Source organism: Eschrichtius robustus, chromosome 16 (genome assembly GCF_028021215.1).
Source record: "Eschrichtius robustus isolate mEscRob2 chromosome 16, mEscRob2.pri, whole genome shotgun sequence".
Taxonomy (NCBI): domain Eukaryota; kingdom Metazoa; phylum Chordata; class Mammalia; order Artiodactyla; family Eschrichtiidae; genus Eschrichtius; species Eschrichtius robustus.
Window position 1 is genome coordinate 28,617,814 of NC_090839.1, and position 21,980 is coordinate 28,639,793.

Consider the following 21,980-nt stretch of genomic DNA (forward strand, 5'->3'; position numbering starts at 1 on the left):
TAATAATATTATTATGGTGTACTTCACGCACACACACAAAGCATAAAGAACAGTATAATAAAATCTGTGTATTTACCACACTCAAGAAAAAAGTACAATCCATATTGTTGAATCCTGTGCACCCGCCGACCTATCCCCAGCCCCAGGGAGCCCCTTCACTCTTTAATGCACCTCGTTATAACCCTCCTTGACGAGGGAGGGTCAGGGGACGCTTCTATGCCCTCAGCTTACTCTCCACCTCAGCAGCAGTCAACCCCTATTGCCGCTCCCTTTTTCTGGAAGTATTTCCCAGATGTACCCTCCTTGAGTTTTCCTTCTCCCCTCCTCCTTCCTTTCCCCTCCCCTCCCATCACCCCCTCTCTGAGTCCTCCTTTTTCAGGCTTCTTAGGGAGCTCTCATAAGCCCCATCCTGGGCCCTTGTCAAGGGTGTTTACGTTCTCTCCCTAGGTCAAGGGTGCTTAATGGGGAACCACAGGGCCTGTGAAGAGAATTCAGGGGGTTCATGAACTTGGATGAGAGAAAAACTACGTTTTTGTTCACTAACCTGTAATTAAAATTTGGTATTTTCTTCAATTATGAGCATAGGCCCCAAATCATAGCACTATTAGCTGATTCTACAACTTCATTACCAATAGAAATCACAAATATTTTCACATCACAGCACCGATGTTACAGTATCTTAAAATATTATATTGATCATCACTTCAGAATGACAGACATTCTCAAACCCACCACTGGATAATGTGACAACTATGGCACAGATTTAATTTTTAATGTTTTGATTATAATTGCAATATCACTGGGTGTTCTTATGCTTTTATTTTATGCATTTAAAAGTAATATTCTGAAAAGGGACCCATAAGCTCCACCCAGGACCAGATGGCAAAGTGCCCAAGGCCCCAGATGCATCAGGGCCCTGCTGCTCCAGTGGGTCCTAGGATTTTCACATCCCCCTATGTGCTGACTGCGCGGTCTCCATCCCACCCAGATTTCTCTCCTGAATGTCCCACCAGCTTGCCATCGCCACCCGGGCTTCCAAAAGCATCTCAGGCAGAAGCATCCAACACGTAACCCTTGATTCCCCAGCTCCCACAACACCCCGTCCCTGCCTCCCCAACCCATTCTCCTCCCTCTTTCCCATCACAGTAAATGGCCTCAGTTCTTAAGCCCCAAATCCAGACTTCATCCTTGACTCTTACTGTCACCCACCGTACTCAATCCACTAGCAAGTTCTGGTCACTATGATCCTAATGTGAGTTGCCAATCTGTTCACTTCCCTGCACCCTGGGCCAGGCTACCAGCATCCCCACAGGTCAGCCTCCTCGCCATGCCTCTATCAACACTCTGGGGATTCTACCATGTGGCCCAGCGTGCATTTATGTGCACAAGGGTAAGCAGAGCTGTACTGAGGCTGCTCTCAGACTATCCCATGTGTCACAAGCCTCCTGGAGCCTGGTTTAAAATATAGACTCCCAGGCCCTGAGCTTTTGCTCCACCCAGACAAACAGCAAGTTTATTCCTGCCATGAGACCTTCTCAAGCCTCTCCCCCAAGAGTCTCATTTGCAGATGGTCAAACTGAGACCCAGAAGACTTGCTGAAGGTCACCAGCTGCTGGGCGGTGTTCCAAGACTCCTCAGGTCTGCAGAGCAGGGTAGCTTGGGATCCTCTCGAGCGATGGGAGCTCCCTAAGCACTCTTATTAGTCCCCCACTTGTCCTGTGGCTGCCAATGGCTGGGTGGGGCGAAGGCCACCCACAGCTGGGGCCCATCATCCAATTTGCCATGCATGCTCATGGGCCCTAGGATGGGTAATCTGGGCAAGATGGGCACCATTCAGCCAGCCCGCAGCTCTGGTGACTGATGTCAGCCTGTGTGGTGGGAGCTTGGCCCAGCCCGGGCTCAGGCACCAGCTGGAAGGGTGAAGGAAGGACCCCCATGGAGAAACAGGCCCTGGTGGGATCTGCCACGGCCCACCCTCATGCAGGACTGGACCTCCCCATTCTCTGCCACCCTCATGCTGGTAAACTCTCAGGGCTGAGATGGGGGGAATGGGGCTCTGAACTCCCACCACCCCTCTGGCCTGCAAAGAGGCTGATGTTTGGCCCTTGAGCTACCCCCTCTCCCCTTGGCCCTGGGTTTGACTTCTGGCTCTGCTACGCTCTAGCTGTGGGCCTCTAGCAGGTGAGGGCTACCTCTCTCTGAGCCTCACTTTACCAACCTGTGACACGGGGACAGTAAACCCTGCTCCTTGTTGGGGAGGGGGCATTTGAAAAGGGCCTTGAAGGAAAGGAAAGGAGTTTTGACAGGCAGGGGCTGGGGGAGGAAGGAGGCTACCCCGGACAGACGAGGGATGAGCATGCAGGCATGAGCAGCCTCAGTGGCCCAGGGGATCTGCTCAAGCCAGCTTCTCTCCTGCATTATCTAAATGAGAAAGACTTCAACTGGTAAATGCATAAACAACTGTGGTCCATTCATCCAATGAACTCTACTCAGCAATGAGAAGGAATGAATTACTGACGCATGCAACAACACGGAGGCACCTCCGATTATGCTGCACGAGAAAAGCCAGACTCAAGAGGCTACATGCTGTAGGATTCTATTTATATGACTTTCTGGAAAAGTCAGAATTAGCTGTTGTCAGGGGCTGGGGCCCGGGGGTAGGGATTCACAGCAAAGGGACACAGGGGAACTTTTTTGGGGTGTTGGCAATATTCTATATCATGTGATAGTGGTTACATGACTATATACATTTGTCAAAATTCATAGAACTGTACATTAAAAGAGTGAATTTCACTGTATCCACATATTGAGACTATATCTCAATATAAAACAAACCCAGCAACACAAGGTTCTATAAAATGTCCCATATAAAAACGTGTTATAATAACAAATGTGTTTCCTCAAACTAATCCCTCACCCTCTGAGTTTCATTCATGTATTCACTCAGAAATTACTTCTTGAGCATCCCATCTTGGGATGGGAATTAGGGTGAAGCAGGACAGGCTGAACCTTGGACCCAGGGTAGGAAGGGCAGAGATTAGAGGCTAATGAAGGAGAAAGGGCTTCAGCAGGGGTCCCCCAGGCACTGGGCCCCAGGCAGGGAGGGATACAGGAGCAGAGACCTGGCGAGCCTGGAGGACATGCAGGGCCCAGTCAGCCCAGCCCCATTTCACATACAGGGAAACTGAGGCCCCAATCAGGAAAGTAACTTGCAGGAGGTTACACACAGGAGCTACTGCCCTGTCTAGCCAGACATATGGACATCTGGAAGGTCAGAGCTTTGATGGTTTTGTGTATGTGTTTCAACTTAAACGCAAATTCTTGTAATGTTAATTTTAATTTTAATTTTTCAAATGGGTAATATAAGCCCTGCCTTGTTTCCCCTACTCACAGGCCACTGAAGGGGCTTCCAGGTTTCCTCTCAGAGAAACTCTAAGCATGTACCAGCAGTAAGTATGCCTATATCCCCCTGCTTTTAGTCTATAAAAATGTCAGCTCACCATCCTGCACCCTGTGTCTTTTTTCTTAATATAATTTGGAGATTGTTCTAGATTCATCCAGAGAGACTCGCCTTGCTGTTTTAACAGCCTCCCACTGTTTGCTTATAGTTGGCTGTAGGTTATTTCCAGGCTTTTGCCATCACACCAGGGCTGCTGGGAACATCCTGTCCACTTGTCATTAACTCTCTTGCAAGGCTGCTTGGGGATAAATCCCTTAAACCAGAACTGCCGAGTTAAAGGGTGTGTACACTAGTGATGTGGACAAACTGCCCTGGGCAGAGGTTGTGTCTGTGGTTCCCACACTGCGTTTGGAGGAGGGGCCCTGGGGTCTGGCCGCGGAGCCAGGGTGTTACCTACTCGAATCCTCCAACTCACATCCACACGCCCCTATCTCAGGAGCTCCCAGAGCTTCTCCTGTCAGCTCCCTTCTGACTTTCAGGTCTGCCCATAAGTGTCACCTCCTCTGAGAAGCGTTCCCTGGCCGCCCCATCAAAGGTAACTGTGCCCCAGCCCTACTCCACCTGCCATGACTGTGGTTTCTTCACAGCATGTCACGCATCTGAAATCACTGCAGTCATTTCCTATTTGTCTCTTCCCCACCACAGGAATATCAGCCCCAGGAGCGCAGGGCTGCCCTGTTCATGGCCGCGCCCTCTGTGCCTCTAACAGTGCCAGGCACATAAGAGGTGCTCAGAAACTATTTGTTAAAAAGAACAAATAGGTCCATTTTATGTAAGGAGCACTGGATTTCCACTGAATCATTGTTTGGCTGTTAGAAATAAGTTTAGACATCCTAACCCAGCCCCAGCTGCCCCTGGAGCCCTGTGAGAGGTATGGCCAGAGGGCCAGAGTGCTGGGGAGACCACTGGTCCAAGGGCAGGAAGAAATGCCGCACAGAGACTGGAGGGCAAGGGGGAGGAGCCGAGGGAGGCCCACGGCAAGGGAGGGAGCCAGCTTGTGGTATCTGCAGGAAAAATGTTCCAGAGACCTGACACAGTCTCGGGGCTCATTCGTCTGTTCAACAAACTCATTCAGAAGTGCCAGGACTCTTGCGGGGCACTGGGGAGAGAGCGGTGACCAGAGCAGGCTGGTTCCTGCTTGAGGAGGGGTGCCAGGTGTGGCCCCAAGGGCCTTACTTAGCCCGTTTAGTCCTTGGTCTCATCGCTCCCATTTCACAGGTGAGGAAAAGAAGCACAGAGAAGATGAGCCCGCTCCCCAAGTCTCACAGCTTGGGAGTGGCAGAGGCTGGCTTGGGACACAGGCCTTCGGGCTCCTGAGACCACAGCCTTCACCACTCCAGTGGGCTGCTTGTAGCAGCCAGACTCCAAGGCAGCCCTAATGATCCCCCTCCCAGTACTCATGCCCCAGTGTAGTCAGACTGGCCAGTGTGACCAACAGGATACTGTAGAAATGTTGGTGGTGAGCCCGTGGTGACATCGTCACATTGTGGCTTCTGCTTTGCCCCCTCTTGAATCTCTTGCTTGGGGGGAAGCTGGCCGCCATGTTCTGAGGACCCTCAAGCAGCCCTGAGGAGGGACCCATCTGGAGAGGAACAGAGGGCTCCCACCACCAGCTGGTACCAACCTCCCGGCCCTGTGCTGGGGCCACCTTAGGGGCTGATCCTCCAGCCTTAGTCAAGCCTTCAGGTGACCACAGCCCTGGCTGACATCCGAGTGTAGCTGCATGGAAAATAACCCAAGTCGGAACTACCTTGTTAAGGGGCTCCCGATTCCTGACTCTCAGAAACTGTGAGAGATAATAAATGTTTGTGGTTACTTTAACTTGCTGAACATCTTAGGGTAATTCGTTGCACCACAATAGATGACTATAACTACTGTACTGCTTTTGCAGAGGTCACAGAAGTCAGACCCTCTATCTCGCCGGCCCTGCCGCCTTTGCCTGGCCCATCACATCCCGGCCTGCCATCCCCAGGCTTCAGTTTCCTCATTTTCCCAATGGAACTAACTTTGTGGCTGTGAGCCTGATGGCCGCTCCTCCTCTGCCTGGCTCCAGCCCTTCCCGTCCCCTCGGGGCCCACACAGGCCCTGACCCCTTGGCTCAAGGCAGAGGGGGTTGTCTTGTTTTTTCTGAGCCGCCAGGCCCAGCCTTCCTAGACTATTTTCCTCCCTGCAGGAGATTCTGTTGCTTTTCTTCTGGGTCAGGGCTCAGAGTAAGCAGAGTGAGTGGGCAGGGAGCCAGGAGTGGAGAGTGTCAGGGACCAGCGGGGCTGTTGAGGAGGATTGCGCTTTTCAACTCTCAGCTCAAGCTGCGATTCCCAGCACAGGCCCGGCTTCGCCAAACTTCCAGCTGGAGTGCTGAGTCTAGTGTGGGCCTGGTGCATGGCTCTGGGAGTCAGGCGCTGGTGCAATCACAGCTTTGGTGTTTGCTTTCCGAGACAGTGGTGGAGCTTCTCTGAGCCTCAGTGGCCTCATCAGAAAATGGGCTCATTGATTCCTCCTTGCAGAGGGGCTGGCGTGGGTGCCTCTGCCGCCTGGATGTGGGTGCATCTCATAAGCTGGGAAGGAGCTGCCAGGGCTCTGGCCTCAGGTTCAGCTATCCCTTTGTGGTTGTCTGTATCTAAACCTTGATCTTGGAAGGATTGTCTACAATGAGGCCCAGTGGATGAGGCTTCCTTATTCTCCCAAGTGTAGGAATTGGGAGTTTAATCAAGAGGAAGTAAAGAAACACATTTCTTGCAGTCACTCACCTCCCTGCCACCTGTGCATCAGCCCTTACACAGAGTGGGGTGGTGTGTCCATTTTGCTTGGCAAGTGTCTACTTAGTGCTTGTTATGTGCTGGACACTGTTCTAACCTCTATGTATATTAAATCCCACCCTCTATGGTAGGAGATATTATCAACCCATTTTACAGATGAGGCACATAGAAGTTAAGCAACTTGTCCAAGGACAGACAGCTCATCGAGGGCAAATCCAGGCTGCCTGGGAGTGACTCTCCCAGGCTGCACTTCAAACCTGGCTTGACTGAAGTGATCATGTGACAGTAACCCCAGCTCCCCTCCCAGCCCCAGCTCCACCTGGGGGAATGGAGTCAAGTGTGTTCTAGATGGAAGGAGGCCTTGCTGGGGTATCTCCCCATGCAGCAACAGGGTTTCCTGCCTGCACAACTCTGGTGTGTAACTCTGATCCCCAGCAGCCTGGAGGAAAAGAGAGATTGCTCCACCCTTGACAAATGAGTAAACTGAGGCCCAGAGAGGCCAAGCTTTACCCACAGCTGGTAAGTGAGGATTTGAATCCAATGGCTAAGCTCTTTCCCTCACCCATCCCCCCATCCCCCATCTCTGGTGGGCAAGGCTGATATTGAAGACAGGGTGACAGGGATAGGACCAGGGTCAGGCAAGGAGGGGAGGAGCAGGTCCAGATGTCCATTGCCACTGCCCATCACTGGGGGCAGGACAGAAAGTGGCCACATCAGTTCCCAGCACCCAAAAGCCTCGAGAGCAGGGTCAGGCCCAGGGAGGTTGGGTCTGGGCCCTGATGGACACGCTGGTCTCATCTTGGCCACACTCTGCTGACCCTCTGTGTTCCAGCCACACCAAACATTTTTCACTCCTTCAAAATCACTTTGCTCCATTCTACCTCAGGGCCTTTGCACTTGCCATTCCCTGTGCTTGGAATGTTTTTCCTTTCTCTTCCTTGCCTAGGAACTGCTAATCCACTCTTTAGATCTCAGCTCTGTCCTTCCTCCTGGAGCCGACCCTCCATCAAGGTTGGGGCCCCTCTTAGAACAGGTGAGCCCCTCCCTCACAGCATGTATCATGGTTGATCATTACACATGAGAAATTACTAGGTTAGTGTCTCTTCCTCTGCTCCCGGAGGGGAGAGACCAAGTCTTCCTTGCTTACTGCTGAATCCTCATCACCTGCACAGTGCCTAGCGTGTAAGCTTGCAGTAAACATCAGTGGAGGGGAAGATGAAGTGCATGGAGGAATGAACACTCTACCTGGCAAATTAAGTTCAGAACGGTGCATGTGTGCACGTGTGCAGGCCTGTATTTCTGCACATAATCCCAGAGCTTCATAACTGTAAGGACGCATGGATTTTTCATGAGGTTTCTGACATGCTGTGTGTCCTGTCACCACAAGATTGTCCCTGCCAATGACCCTGGGGTGAATGTAGTCGAGTCATTCCTCCACCCAGGGTCAGTGTACTCATCTGTAAAATGGGTGGCATGGAGAGGCAGTCAGTGTAGTGATTAAGAGTGTGAGGTCTGGAGCCAGCTTGCCTGGGTTCAAGCCTACCTCCCTCACTTCCTAGATGTGTGAACTCTCTGGGCCTCAGTTTCCCCACAATAAATGGGGATCATAAGAGTCCTCACCTTTTAGGGTATCATGAGGTTCAATGAGTCAATGTTTGTAAAACATGTATGATAGTGCCTGGCACAGAGACAGTCCTGTTTGTGGAGTAGCCACAGCAACGCATTCACCCCGGAAGAGAGAAGAAGCAATAACAGCATCTCCTACTTCCCTGCAAGCAGATGCAGTGCCAGGCACACTCCCAGACCTCAGCATGCACTAGTTATTTGGGCCTCACAGCAAACTTAGGCATGTGCTTACCATTGTCCCCAGCTTACAGATGGAAAAACTGTGACTCAGGCTTTTCCCACACTTGCAGAGCTATAAATCTCCCAGATACAAGGTCGAGTGAACAAAAGCAAATTGTAGAAAGAGATAGACAGGGTGACCACTTATATAGGAAACAGATATACATCGGTTAGGGAGGTACCTGGAGTAGGAGGTCATCAACACAGAATTCACAGTAGCCACCTCTGGTGGGGGAAGGAGGCAGGAGAGGGTCAGGGGCTTAACTGGGTTGGTAAGGTTTTTTCCTTAAGCTGGGTTGTGGGGACAAGAAATTTCATCTGATTTTTCTCTCTACCTTTTCATACATCTAAAGCATTTCAGTAAAAATTTCAAATGCATAGAATGAACATCAAGGAAACTAACCAGGAGATGATCAGGGGATTGGGATGACAGTGATTTTTTTCCCTCTGTGTCTTCACACACTTCCATATTTCCCAATTTTTGCATGCTGAAAATTCGTCAAAAGCTGAGAAAAAAAACTGGGCTGTTGGCAAGAGGTAGAGCTGGAACTGGACCCTAGGTCAGCATGACCCCAGCCGCTTTATTTACAGCCTCTCTTTAGCTCATCTCTGTTCCTGGGGGACCCATTTACAGTCTCTGCAGAGCTTTCATATGGGGGTTCCCCTCAGCTGCTTGGGAATCACCTTCCATCCTTCAGCCCTACTTGGTAGACCAACGAGTGTTGGACTGGAGTCAGGAATAAAGGGCCACAATGCTCCGCCAGCCTGAGCTTCTGAGGCTCTGTTCCTCTGTCCAAAGGAAGCTGTTTTGCTTTCAGCTTCAAGAGTCCCCAGTCATCTCCTCGCCTGCAGACCCCACCAGATCTCTGCATGCTTTACTTCATTTTGTCCTCACCTGAGGTACTTGTTTTCATGCTCCCCACTTGGCAGATGAGGAAACTGAGGCCCAGGGAGAAGAAAAAGGGACTTTCCCAAGATCACACAAGGCGGGACACAGAGAAGGTGGAGTCGGGCTCCTGTGCTGACTCCAAGATGGATTGCCTTCCTGTGCCGAGCACCCCAAGCATGTTTTCAACAGCTAGCTTCCCTGGGCTCTGACTCTATGCCGGGAGCTGTCTTCAGCCCTGCATGTGTATTAATTCATTTAATCTCCACGACAACCTGCAAAGCAGCTTCTACTAGTGTCCTTGTTTCACAGACAAGAAAACTGAGGCACAGACTGGCAAAGTGATTGAGAACACACACCCAGCAAACAGTAGAGATGTGATTCAAATTGAGTCAATGGGGCCCCAAGGCCCACGCTCAGTCTCTGTGGGATTTACCCCGGGCCCTGGGCCAAGGATGGAGGTTGTAACGAGGACGCCTAGATGGAAGTTCAGGGTTCCCTCAGCTTTCAAGGGCTGCCCCTGATGACTGAGGTTCTACCTGAATTTACTCTGGCAAAAGAGCCCTAGAGAAGTTCTCTTTGGCTGAGGGCCTCCTGGGAGAGGGGGAAAATCCAGCACCTGTGAGTTTTCCCTCTGATGGCCAAGGGCCTCTCTGTTCCCCAGGCCTCAGTTAGGTACCCAGGGACCAGGTCACAATGGACATGTCTTGTTTATTGTGTTGAGAGTGTGGTTTCTGGCATCAGACAGCCTGAGTGTGAACCTGACCTCACCCTTCCTGGTCTTGTGACCTTGGGCAAGTCACCTCACCTCTTGGTGCCTCAGTTTCCTCATCTGTTAATGGGCAAACAATCTTAGGCTCATTGTGAGAATTCAGTGCAATAATTCTCACAAGGCACATAGGACAGTGTCTGGCACACAGGAAGTGTTCCATAAATGCTGGCCATAACACCTGTTCTGTTTATCTTACCCTCTTGCTGGGAGGCAGTATTTTAAATTCCACTTTGCAGAGGAACTACTTGATGCAGGTGGCTTCCCCAGGGCCCACAGCTGGTCGGTGGCCCCCCTGGGACATGACCCCTGACTCAGGCTCCATTCCAGACATTTCAGAGCTGACTCTGGGGTTAAGCAAACGCTCAGAGGCCAGAGTCCAGGCAGAGGTTCAGGCTGAGGGGCAGACCTGCGGCCTGTTTTCTCACATTTCCTGCGCAAGGAGTGAAGGGGAAAGGGTCTGTGTATACCCCAGCCAGGCCGAGCTCTGGGGCCCGGGAGGAGAGAGCCAGAAGCTGCCCGTATGGGATGGCCTGTTCCTTTGGGGAATCCTGCATGAGGGGCCACACTGCCTCTGCTCCCTGGTCATCCCTGCGCCCAGGGCATCTGTGCAATCCATTTCTAGGTTCCCTCCTTGGAACAATAACCCCATTCTTCCAAGAAGTAGATGCTGTTCTCCCCACCCCCTTCCCCAGCCCCAGACTCTTTAGAGGAGCCAGCGGTGAGGTTAGGAAATCAAACCTCAAGACATTTTGTTCGGCAACCAAGATTCATTCCTTGTTTGGATAACTGAAGGCCGAAAATGCCAAGAATTTATGGGCAGCCTGGGGAGGCCAGGGCAGCTGGGAGCCCCAGCCAGTTTGGGAGGATCTTGGGCTGGGCCAGGACCCCAAGCTGCGCTCCCGCTGGATGCACTTTCGATCCTCGTTCAGCCAGGCAAGGCCTCACGACCGCTGGGCCGAGGGGCCGAGTTATTCTGAGGTTTGACGTCAGAGACCTGGAGCGAACAGCAGAGGCTGGGGGGCTCCTGCCCAGCCCCTGACCCTTCCCTGCTTGGCTTTGGGTGCAGAAGGGGAAGAGAAAGAGGCCCCAGCTGAGCCTGGCTGAGGGGTGGGGTGCTAGCCATTGGGCCGGTGCGTCCCGGGTCCTCCAGTGTGGACAGAGCATGTGGACACCCGGGGAGGTAGAGGCAGGAGAGATGGATGGCCTAGGGGTGAGGGGAGACCTGAGCAAGAGACTGGGAGAGACTCAGGTAGACGCCAGCCAGACAGGAGAGAGAATAAGAGTGACAGAGGCACCCACGGAGTTAGAGAAAGCGAGTCAGGCCACCGCGAGAGCCCTAGGACAAGAGGCAGACAGACACAGAGACAGAGTGAGGCAGAGGCACACAGAGAGATCGGCAGAGAGGGCCAGCAGTTCTCAGTACAGGTAAGAAAGTGGAGGGCTCCATGGTTTCCGGGTTCAGAGTCTGCCCCACTCTTAGCGGACGCTTTGCTGCCCTCAGGTGCTGGGGGTGGGACGGGAGCCTGGGGACTTGCGTTTCCTCACGCTCCTCATGTGAAGGAACGGGTCTCCTTGCGGGGCACGGGAGAGGGCCAAGTATGGCACTTCCTGGCTGGGAGGCCTGGGGCGCTGGGGACATGACAGGACAAGAGTGGGGCTTTATCGAGCACCTGCTACGGGCAGATGCTTTCCGGACTCTGCCTCTCTTGACCCTGCATCAAATGTCAGGAGTAGGAGCTTTCGCTCTCCGTCTTGCAGCTGAGGCTCACAGAGCTAATCCGTGGTGGACTCAGGAGCCAGGCACTAACCACTGGTCTGCACGGCCCAGCGAGGGAAGCCTGCTCTCCAGCTGGCTCTGTCCCCCCCACCCCTGTCCCCCCAACATTCCTGCTGCAGCTCTTCACCCAGATGAAGGGGTGGAGCAGAGCCAAGAGCTGATGTGCATCCCACTGAGCTGATTGCCGGCTCCAGACGTGAGTCATTGGGGCAGAGGCTTCCAGGAGGAGGGAGAGGGAGGAGGAGGGAGAGGGAAGACGAAGAGGAGACTAGTAAAAGGAAGGGAAGGGGAAGGGTGCGTGGAGGGGAGTGAGGATGGGGGAGGGGGAGCAGGGGTGGGGCACCCCCCACGCACCCTGAGCATAGGCAGGAGGACACCACAGCAGAGTGCTGCAAGAAGAGAGTAGGTACTGGGGATTCGGGAATTCTGAGGCGGAAGGGAGCACCCCTTGTCTCAGATAGGGCTTCCCCCACCTCGTTGACACCCTGCAGAGTTGGAGAAGGAAGCTGGACTTTGGGTCTCGCTGCTGTGCCATTCTGCCAAGTTCCTGCCCCTCCCTGGCCTCAGTTTGCTCGCCTGTATACTGCGAACAGGGAGAGGGGCTGGGGGCATGGGCTGAGCAGGTATTGGCTATGGCGAGCTTGCAACAGGGAGGCTCTTTGCTGCCCCCTCCCAGCTGAACGAATCTTGCTGAGAGCTCGGTCTGGGAGGCCAGTCCTCCCCAGTCCTCCCTGGTTATCCCTGATGGCGATGGTGATGAGAATATTTTGAAACTCATTTTTTTTCTCTTCTGGGAGATTACAGCGGAAGCCAAAAAGAGGCCCTCAAGTTTCAAATACTCTGAGATAAGCCCAGACCAAGAGAATACACAAGAGAAGAGCCAGAGGCAGGTCACGGTCACAGAAGGTAGCAAGCATCCCTGACCAGAGGGAGAGAGCTGACTGTTCAGGGGCCTTGTATCTCTGAGCCAGGGGCCACATGTCTCATCTGGGGGAGGAAGAACTCAAGAATTGCAGGATTTGTGTTTCTTTCCAGGGAGAACTCCTAATAGAAACAGCCAACACTGATTGAGAATTTACTGTACGCCTGGCGCCAGGCCAAGGACTTCATATGCATCATCTCATTAAATATTCATAAAGGTAGATAGTGTTGTCACCACATTTTATAGGTGAGGAAACTGAGGCTCAGAGGGGTGAAGCAACTTGCCTCAAGTCACACAGTCAGAAAGGGGCAGAATGGGTCTCGAATCCCAGAAGTTGGGCTCCAGAGTCGGGGCTCTCACCTTCCAGGCTATGCTGCTGCCAAGGAGGTGACAGGATCCAGAGGAAAGTGACTGCCAGTGGCTCTGACCTTGTGGCAGGCTACACTGGCACAGGGTGACCTGGAAGTAACCCAAAGACCAAAGGGCATGAAGGGGGCACTCAACCCAAGGGTACCCAGGAGATGGCACAACAAACCTCTGCTTGGACCCCAACAGAGACCAGGCAGGATTGGGGACGCCCGAGAATACCAGCATGGACAAGTGACACTCCCTGCCCCGAGGTTACCTGCCACCCTTGGACTGACTTGACCGGGATTGGGCTTCCCCCACCCAGTGGTTCAGGGCTCCAAATAGAGATGATGTTGAATTAAGTAAAAGCCTACTGAGCTACTGTATCCTTGCCCAGGTGAGCTACCCCACGTCTTCATATGTTGTAGCCGGGCAGCAGGCTGTGAGTGGTGCTTGAGTGGTCTCACTGGTCCTCCCAGCCACCCACTTAACACGCTGTTCTTTTCTCCACTTTGCAGAAGGGAAAACTGAGACTTGCTCATCCACAGCCACGTGGCAAGTAAGTGCTGGGGCCGGGATGTGAACTCAGGTCCACCTGATTCCCACATCAGTACTCTTTAGCCCCATGGTGCTCCATGGTGACCCCTGCCTGGGATTATCAGGCTACGTGGACAGATACCTGGAGAGGACACTCCACTGCCAGATAAAGAGGCGAGGTGGGTGACCTCCTAACCTGAAAACCATTGGTTTAAATCCATCATTTGGCTCAGCCAATGTTATCCAAGCACTAGGCACCCAGGGGAGTCAAAGATGGACGAGAGGGTGAGACCTAGGGGAGAAAAAGCAGGTGGGAGGGGAGAGAAGTGTCCACAGGAGAGGTGACAAGGCCTGAGCCAGGGCAGTGGCCAGGAAGACAGGAGGATGGTCTGAGAAGCTGAGGCAACAGGATGCATGGGACCTGCTGCCTGTGGGTGAGTTGGGGGTGAAGGACACCCCAGGGCCATAGATGACCTACTGGCTGTGTGGTAATGTCTTCAACAGGACAGGCGGGCAGGGGAGGGAAGAGCTGAGTTTCAGGCAGCTTTGGAGTTGAGACACTGTGAGCCCTCGGAGAGGAGATCAGGAGCCCATCAGATGTTGGTTTGGTGTCACTGGGGGGCAGGTTGGAGACGGTGCTGCTGGAAGTGACAGGGGCAGCCCTGTGGGTTGTGCCACGAAGTGTGAGAGGAAGCAAAGAATGGAGACTGTGTCCTAGGAAACACCAACATTTCAGGGTGGGGGGAGGAGCAGGAGTGGCCTGAGAGATTGGAGGACCCTTGTGCGTCCATGCATTCATCCATTCAACAGACATGTATTGAGCACCTACTATGTGCCAGGCACTGTTCTAGGCCCTGGGAACCCAGCAATGAACAAAACAGACATGGCTCCTCCCTTCTTGGAGCTCACAGACCAAAAGGAATGCTTTTAAGAACAGGTGGTGGTAGGTGTTAAGGGAGAAAACCAAAGCTGAGAAAAGGGACAGAGAGTGGCAGAAGGACTGTGGCTATTTTCAATGGGGTGGACAGGCAGGGCCTTTCTGAGCAGGTGACATTTAAGCACTAGGCCTGAGGTGGGTCAGGAGTGAGCCACATAAGTGTCTGGGTGAGGGGTGTTCCAGGCTGTAAGGATTTTTGTTCAGTAAGAGAATAACTAAAGAGAATGGGAGTCCCAGGAGGGTTTTGAGGAGAGGATCTAGCTTAGGTTTTAACGGGACCCCTCTGTCTGCTGAGTGCAGAATGAACTATGGGGGTCAGGGTGGAAATGGAGCCCAGGGCAGTGGACATGACGACCATACAGGTAGGAGATGGAGGGGGCTGGTCCTGGGTGGAGGTAGGGAAAGTAGTCGGAGTAGCAGCTGAGGACTGGCTGATGGAGACTGTTTCTAGAAGGATGATATTGGTCAGCAATATTAAATTTGCCAAGAGGTCAAGTAAGATGAAGACTGAGCCGTGGCCATTGGATGTGGGAAGTGGGAAGTGGGAAGTGGGAGGCTACTTAAGGAAAGGAGGGAATGGAGGAGGAAGTGGAGGCAGAGCTTGTGGATTTCTGAGAGCCAGGCCAGACATCAGAGGGGGTGGGGGTTGGAGAAGGGGCTTGTTCTCCCTCCTCCTCATTCTCTTCTTTCTCTTTCTTTTTTAACATGGGAGATACTTGGATGCAATTAAAGACTGAGGGGAAGGAACAGCAGAGAGGGAGGTGTTGTTAGAGACATAGGAGGGCATGGTTGGTTTCAGGAGGTTGAGGGGCTGCAAGGGATGGGACCTGCAGGCAGGGAAGAGTGGCCTTGGCTCATGGAGGAACACTTCCCTCTGAGCCAGAGAAAGGCCCTGGGGACTGGTGGGTGCACGGGTGAATCTGCAAGTGTGGGGCAGGCCCCATTTCTCTTTGAAGTAGGAGGTCCATGGTCTGGTGAGAGGATGGGCAGGGGGTGAAGATGGAGGCCTGAGGAGGAGGTGAGGTTTGGCACGACCCTTATGGGACTGGAAACAACTGCCTGAAGAGACACACACAGATTTCAAGGCAGCATGGAGCCCCCTGGGTTGGGCTCTGGTGTATGAGGCCAAGAGCTCCCTTGAAGGGGGATCCAGGGGTGGGATGGTGGCAGCTGGAAGTGCTGCAGGGCAGGAGGGGTGGAGGGCAAGTAGGCAGGGACTATGGGAAGATGATGAGTGGGGGGCTAGGGAGATAGATGGCCAGGGCAGGAATGAAACAGGAGGTTAAGTGTGTATTCGAGCGTGTGCACAAATCAGCTTGATTAGATACATATAGGGCAACCTCTCCACTTGGGGGATGGATCAACCCAGGGTATGCAGAAGGCAATCCTTTGGAAAACAGGAGGAAACCACCAGAACTTCAGTTTATATGATCTCATACCTTATCTTCTTAAAGTTCCATTTTCATTTGTCTCATACCCTGTACATACTATAATAATATGGGTGCACGTGCGTAAATTCTAAATAAATATGCGTGTATTGGGGGAGCGAAACATTGTTTGCTGATTGGGCGAATGATTTGAAAAATTTGGAAACCATGGGTAAGGTGGGACTGCTCCCCATCTTGGACACCACAGGATGCCTTTCCCGCCCCCACCCCACCCAGGGCCAAACCTGCCTTGTTCACCTCTGTACTTCAGTGTCTTGCTTAGGGCCTGGCACATGGAGGGTGCTCAGAGTGTCTGCTGAAAGTATGAGGACAGGAGACCCTAGAGTGGCCCTGGCCTTGGGCCAAAATGGCAGTGGGGTCCTCAACTCCTTGATCTGTGCCACACCATATTCAATTCATCAGCAGAGCCCATTCGCGCCCTCTTCAGAATATACTAGAACCTGACAGGCCACACCCCCTCCCCCAGCCCTGTCCTGCTCCACACCTCCATCACTTCTTGCCTGGTGGCTGCAGTGGTCTCTTCCCTGGGCTCCCAGCATCGAATCTCTCTCCTACAGTCTATTCTGTTAAAACTAAATCAGGTGTTTCTCACCTGCTCAAAACCCTGCAGTGGCTCCCATGATGCTCAGAGAAAGAGCCAAAATCCTTCCCAGTGGCCTCCAAGGCCCGACATGGTCTGCCCTCCCCTCATCTCTCAGATTTTGTCCCTCACCCCTCTGTCCTCCTCCTTTCTGCTCCAGCCACGCTGGCCTCCCTGCTGTTCCCCAGGTAACCCAACTACATTCCCACCACACAGCCTTTGTACTTATTGATCCCTTTGCCAGGAATGCCCTCCCACCAGATACCTTCCTGGGTTGCCTCATCACTTTGCTTGTTCTCTGGGCTCAAACGTCACCTCCTCTGAGAAGTCCTCTCGGATTATCTGACCTCAAATAGTCACCTCTGGTCATTCCTTGCCTTTTTCCCTTTTTCATTTTGCTTCACCATCTGACAGAATAGATGTCTATTGTTCATCTCTTTATTGCCTCTTTCTTCCACTAGTCCAGACGGGGATGTACGGTTCTGTTTACTGTTGTATCCCCAGCGCCTAGGATGGGACTGGCCCTTAATCGGATGAATGAATGAATGGCAGTTAGGGAGTCAGGTTTCCAGCTCTGACTCCACCCAGTCTTGCTGTGTGGCCTCAGGCTCCTCTCTTTCTGGGCCTCATCATCCCAACCCGTACAATTCGGAGACAAAGGTCCTATCAGCCTGGCCATCAGTGTCCAGGGCAGGCCTCTGGGGTAGATGTTTCACCTGCTGTTCGCTGCCCACCACCGCCCTGCAGGCCCAACCCTTACCTTCTGCAGCCACTGTGTGTTGTTCTCTAGCATTTTTTCCAGCTGTCGTACCCGCTGGGTCGGCCAGTCCCCTAGGTTCAGCGCGGCTGCCGGGGAGTCCCTCTGGAGGCTGTTGGAGCCCCCGAAGGCGTCGGGCTCGGGCGGGCAGGGCTCAGGCTCGGGCAGCACGAAGGTGTAGCTGCACTGGCCATGCTGGACTCGGTGTGCCCGGCGGCGCCCGCCGGCCTCCTGCCCCCTCCGCTGGGCCACAGTCGTGGTGGCCACAATGAGGAGGAGGCCACTCAGCAGCATGGCTGGCCGGGAAGGCATCCAGAGATGTGATGGCGAGGGGTGTCAGGTCAGAGCCCAGGGGCCGTGCCTGTCCACCGCCTGTCTCCCTGCCCAGTTTGCACCCACCGTGGCCAACAGTGGCCAGTCCCGCCTGCACAGCCGCTGCAGCTGCAAAGCCCTGTTTGGCCAAGCTCCGTCCAGGCGGCTATTTATACTTGCTCCAAATACCACAGCTGCTCTGCTTCCTCCCACCGCCTCAGGCTCCCGCCCCAGACACCCCCTCACCTCTCTTCTTCCCCCTTTCCCTTCCTGCCTCCTTACTCTTGTCCGCACGCTGCCATGTCCATTCACTGGCTTGCCTGCCTCACCTCTGAGTCCTTGGATTATCCAGGGGAGGCCTGGCCTCCCTGCCTGAGCGGAGGAAAGAAAACAACACTCACACACACACACACACACACACAAAAACCCCCAAGCTGCCCGCTTTGGAAAACCAAAGACAACTGAATTCTCTCTTCCTGTCTCTGTCTCTCTGTGTCTCTCTCTCCAACCTCCCCCCACAGGGAGGCTGGGATCTCAAATTTCAGCCCCCAACGCCTTCCCCTTCTCTCCCTGCTCCACCTTCCCCCCTTTGATTCCCAGTTAGCCTTGGAACACAGCGAAGTGACCTTAGAGGGAGCAAAGGGGAGGGGGGCAGACGGGTGAGGCTGGGAAGAAGGCAGCCAGTTCAATCTGTTTCTAGAGACAGAGAACATCCTTGCAAAGCCAGGGAAGTGGGCGCCCCAGCCGGAGTGGGCTCCCATCCTCCCTTCTCCCTCAGGGCCTGGAGGGACATTGGGCCTTAAGGTGGCCCTGGCTCCATTGCTGTGACAGTAATGAGAGATTGTCCTGTCTTGTGGCAGATTGTTCTGGGGCCGCCTATGGCTGGAGTGGAGAAGTAGATTTCGGGGAGAAGAGCTTGGGGTGCAGCAGTGTCTTGACCAGCTCCCGAGTTAGCGGCAGCTGGCTCTAAATCCTCCTGCCCCAACTACTGGCCCTGAGACCTTGGGTGGGCAACTTCACCTCTCTCGGCTTCCATACCCTGGTGAGTAAGCTGCGTAAACCCCATCTCTTGCATGAGGAATATATATGAGTTCTGCGCGTGGGGACTGAGGAATTTTGGATTTACTTGTTAACTTGTTTACTGATTCAAATCCTGGCTCCACCACTTATCAGCTGTGTGACTTTGGGCAAGTCGCTTAACCTCTCTGTGCTTACATTTCCTCTTGGTGAACAGAGAGAAATAATACCATGCACTTCACAGGGTGTGAAAATTCTGAGTTACAGCAGTGCTGGCACAAGGTGAGCGCTAGATAAATGCTTTTGGTTGTTGTCATCAGTGTCATAGTTATTACGTACCTCCCCTCCCCCACCCTGCTGGAATGTAAACACCACAGGGGCAAGGATTTGTCCTTGGGGGACCTGGTTGCTGGACAGGAGGTGCCCAGGAGTTGGTTGGGCCCCTCCTGTGTGGGCTGCCTTCTGGCTTTCTCTGCTTGTTTTCCCAGAGTGGGGGCTTACCCGGCTGTTTGGTATTGTTTTTTTCCCTTTGTTTTCCCAAATCCTGACGGAGTTTTGAAGTGGGCAGGCTGCTTGGGACAGCAGCAAAGTAGGGGCTCATCCGGGGGACTGAGAACATGAAACCAGGTGTGTGAGGCTTTGGCAGGAAAAGGAAAGGCAGCTGGTCATCAGCCACCAGCATTCACGGAGCCCTGCTTGCCCACCTCTGCCTCCACTGTCTCCACTGTAAAGGGGGTCACACCACCTCTGCCCTTGCAAGAAAGAAGAATGTTAACGTAAGTCATGAGTTTATCACAGTGCCGGGCGCAGATGAGCCCAGAGTAAGGGCAGCTATCGTTAAGATTGTGTAGGTTGAGCCTCGAGATAATCTCAGTAAGGCCAGCATTATTATCCTCCCCGTTTTACAGAGGAGAAAACTGAAACCCAGAGAAGGAAAGTGAATTGTCCAAAGTCACACAGCCTGGAGGGGCTTGACCCGGAAGTGGCGAAGGAGGGCAGGCTCAACAGCCATGCTGGCCCCAGAGCCCATCCCACTTCCTCCCACGTACCTGTCAAGGCCATGTGTGAGGACGCCTGCCCCCCAGCCTCAGCCTCCTCATCTGTGCACCGCAGGGAGCATTAACACCTCCTCGTGGGCACCAATATGACAAGGGAAGCTCCTGGCACAGACAATGCATTTAATCTTATTGATTGAAAGAAAGAATGAATGTTAATTTCTACCCACCCCCCCCCCCACTCAGGGCTTAATTAAATAGACATGGGCCCCATAACTGCACTAACACAGAATGGCTCTCTGCACAGAAGAGGAAATAGGACTGTCTGTTCACAGGAGAAATGCAGGTAGAATCAAAAGAAGAGTTCTGGAAAGCCTGGGAGATGGCCCTGCCAACCTGTGCACCTTCATTGTAGCACCTCCTTCTCACCTCAGGACCTTTGCATATGCTGCTTTCTCTGTCCAGAACACTGCTGTCCACATGCCCTCACCCCCACCTTTCATCAGTGTTCCAGTTACTATGGCTGCCAGAAAATGACCCCAACACTTAGTGGTTTAAAACAAAAATAACCATGTAGTATCTCTCAGGGTTTCTGTGGGTCAGGGATTCAGGAGCAGCTCAGCTGGACAGTCTGTTCCATTCACTCATGAAGTTGAAATCAGATGGTGGCTCTGAGCCGAGGTCATCCTGAAGGCTTCTCTCACCTGTCAGTACCTGGGCATCCTCCTCACTCCACACGGTGGTGTCTCGAGCACGGTGGCTACAAAGGCACATGTCCTCAGAGAGCCAGGTGGAAGTTACCTCACCTTTTATGAGCTAGCCTCGGAAGGCATTCAGTGGAAGCTCTACCATATGCTATTGGTTGGGGTCTGCCCAGGTTCACGGCAGGAATGTAGACACCATCCCTTGATGGAGGAGTGTCATTGTCACAAGAGGAGCTTGCAGGACAGGAGGTGCGTTAGTGTAGCCGCCTCTGGGAAGTGCTACAGGCCGGAGAACTGACACATGATTACACGGCCCCTCTCAGCCCTGTTCAAACCAGACCCGCCCCTCTTGGAGCCCTACCCCTTTATCTTAACCCTCCTCAAGGTGCTCAGAGGTTAATTACTTGTGTAATTACTTATCTCCCTCTGTTCCCAGCATTTGATATACAGTATGTTCTCAGTAAGTAAATATCTGTCAGATGAATGCATGAATGAATGAATGAGTGAATGAATGCTTGAGCCAGGCTCTCCCCGTCGGGCTGATGAGGGGCAGGAGGCGGGATGCCGTGGAGCTGCCACGGGGCTGTGGCACCAGGGCAAGTCCCAGCTGGCACAACGCTGGGAGGCCTCGGGCAGATCACCATTTGGGGCCAAAGCTACCTCCTCCTCAGTCGGAGGGCGGAGGGCGTGAACAGGTTCACCAGGTCTCCGGACATCTCGCAGAGGAGAGCTCTAGGGAAAGTTTACAAACTCTCAGGCCGCTGAGAATCTTTGAACACAGGGCCTCAGGGCCAGTGTCGGAGGTGGTTTGGGCATAGGTCTAGCCAGGAGACGGAGGTTTTACAAAGTGACCTCTTGGCCTTCCGGGAAAAGGGAACCAGCCAGTCCCACGAGAAGCAGCAAGTGCCCAGGTGGCAGCAGGCAGCAGGAGCTGGTGCCTAGACCCAGAGAGGAAACTGGAACGATGCCGTCTGGGGTCGGTTAGCGAGCTCAGGGAGCCTAGAGGCAACATTGAACTTTGGACCTGAAGGGTCTTTGGTAACCAGCATGCTCTGTGCTGTGGACTCCTGGCCCCGAATTCCCTCCTGAGCACCAGACCCATTCGCCTTCTGGACATGATCTCCTAGGTCTCAAACGGAACTCCTCATTTTCTCCTCCCCTACTCCACTCCAAATGAACTTCTTCTGGATTCTTCCATCCCTGGGAGTTGCCCCACCTTGACCAGGCACTTGGACCAGAAACCTGGAAGCAGGGCCGGCCGGCTTCATGGGTGTGTGACCTCTGTAGTCATACAGGGCCCCATGCTTAGAAGGGTTCCACACTTGGTTTAATGCTCTGCTGTCACCATCTTTAGATTCTTAATAAGTTCTGAACAAAGGGTCCAGCCCTTTCATTCTGCACCGGGCCCCTCAAATTATGTAGCCGGTCCTGCCAGGGAGACACAAGGCCCCACCACCCCCCTAACCCCACTTGCCATCCAATCAGACCTGTTCTGCCAATGACCCTTTAAATATTTCTCCCTTCTGCCCCTCTTCACTGTTCTGGGCATACTGGAGCCAGCCTGTCTGGGTTGGAATTCTGGCTTTCCCATCTCCCAAATGTATGGTCTAGGCCAATTTGCTTAACCTGTTGGTACCTCAGTTTTCTCTTCTGTCAAATGGGGTTGATACTAGCAATTACCTGGTAGGGTTGTTAAAAGGATTAAAAAGCCTATCCCTGTAAAGGCTTAACACAGAGTCTGGCACATACGAAGTGCTCAATAAATGGCAGCGCAATGTCATCATTCCCCCCACTGTCACTCTTTTAACCCAGTGTCTTCATCCCTTGCCAAAGGGAGAATAACAGCCTCAGAATCGAACTCCTGTTAATCCATCTTTGATGCTGCAGTCAGTGATTTTTCTAAGACACAAATCCAGCTCTTGACTCC

At 53.1% G+C, this 21,980-nt stretch overlaps 1 protein-coding gene across 2 annotated transcripts in view; it reads right to left on the reverse strand.

Annotated features, from left to right (window-relative positions):
* ANGPT4 (angiopoietin 4) overlaps positions 1 to 17,536 on the reverse strand; it is a 40,487-nt gene extending 22,951 nt beyond the window's left edge. For both annotated transcript variants that reach the window (XM_068565931.1, XM_068565932.1), the window contains exon 1: positions 17,029 to 17,536. In XM_068565931.1, coding sequence (XP_068422032.1) covers positions 17,029 to 17,337 — 309 coding nt within the window. In that variant the 5' untranslated portion in view covers positions 17,338 to 17,536. The remainder of the gene's footprint in view (positions 1 to 17,028) is intronic.
* Between the last annotated feature and the right edge of the window lie 4,444 nt (positions 17,537 to 21,980).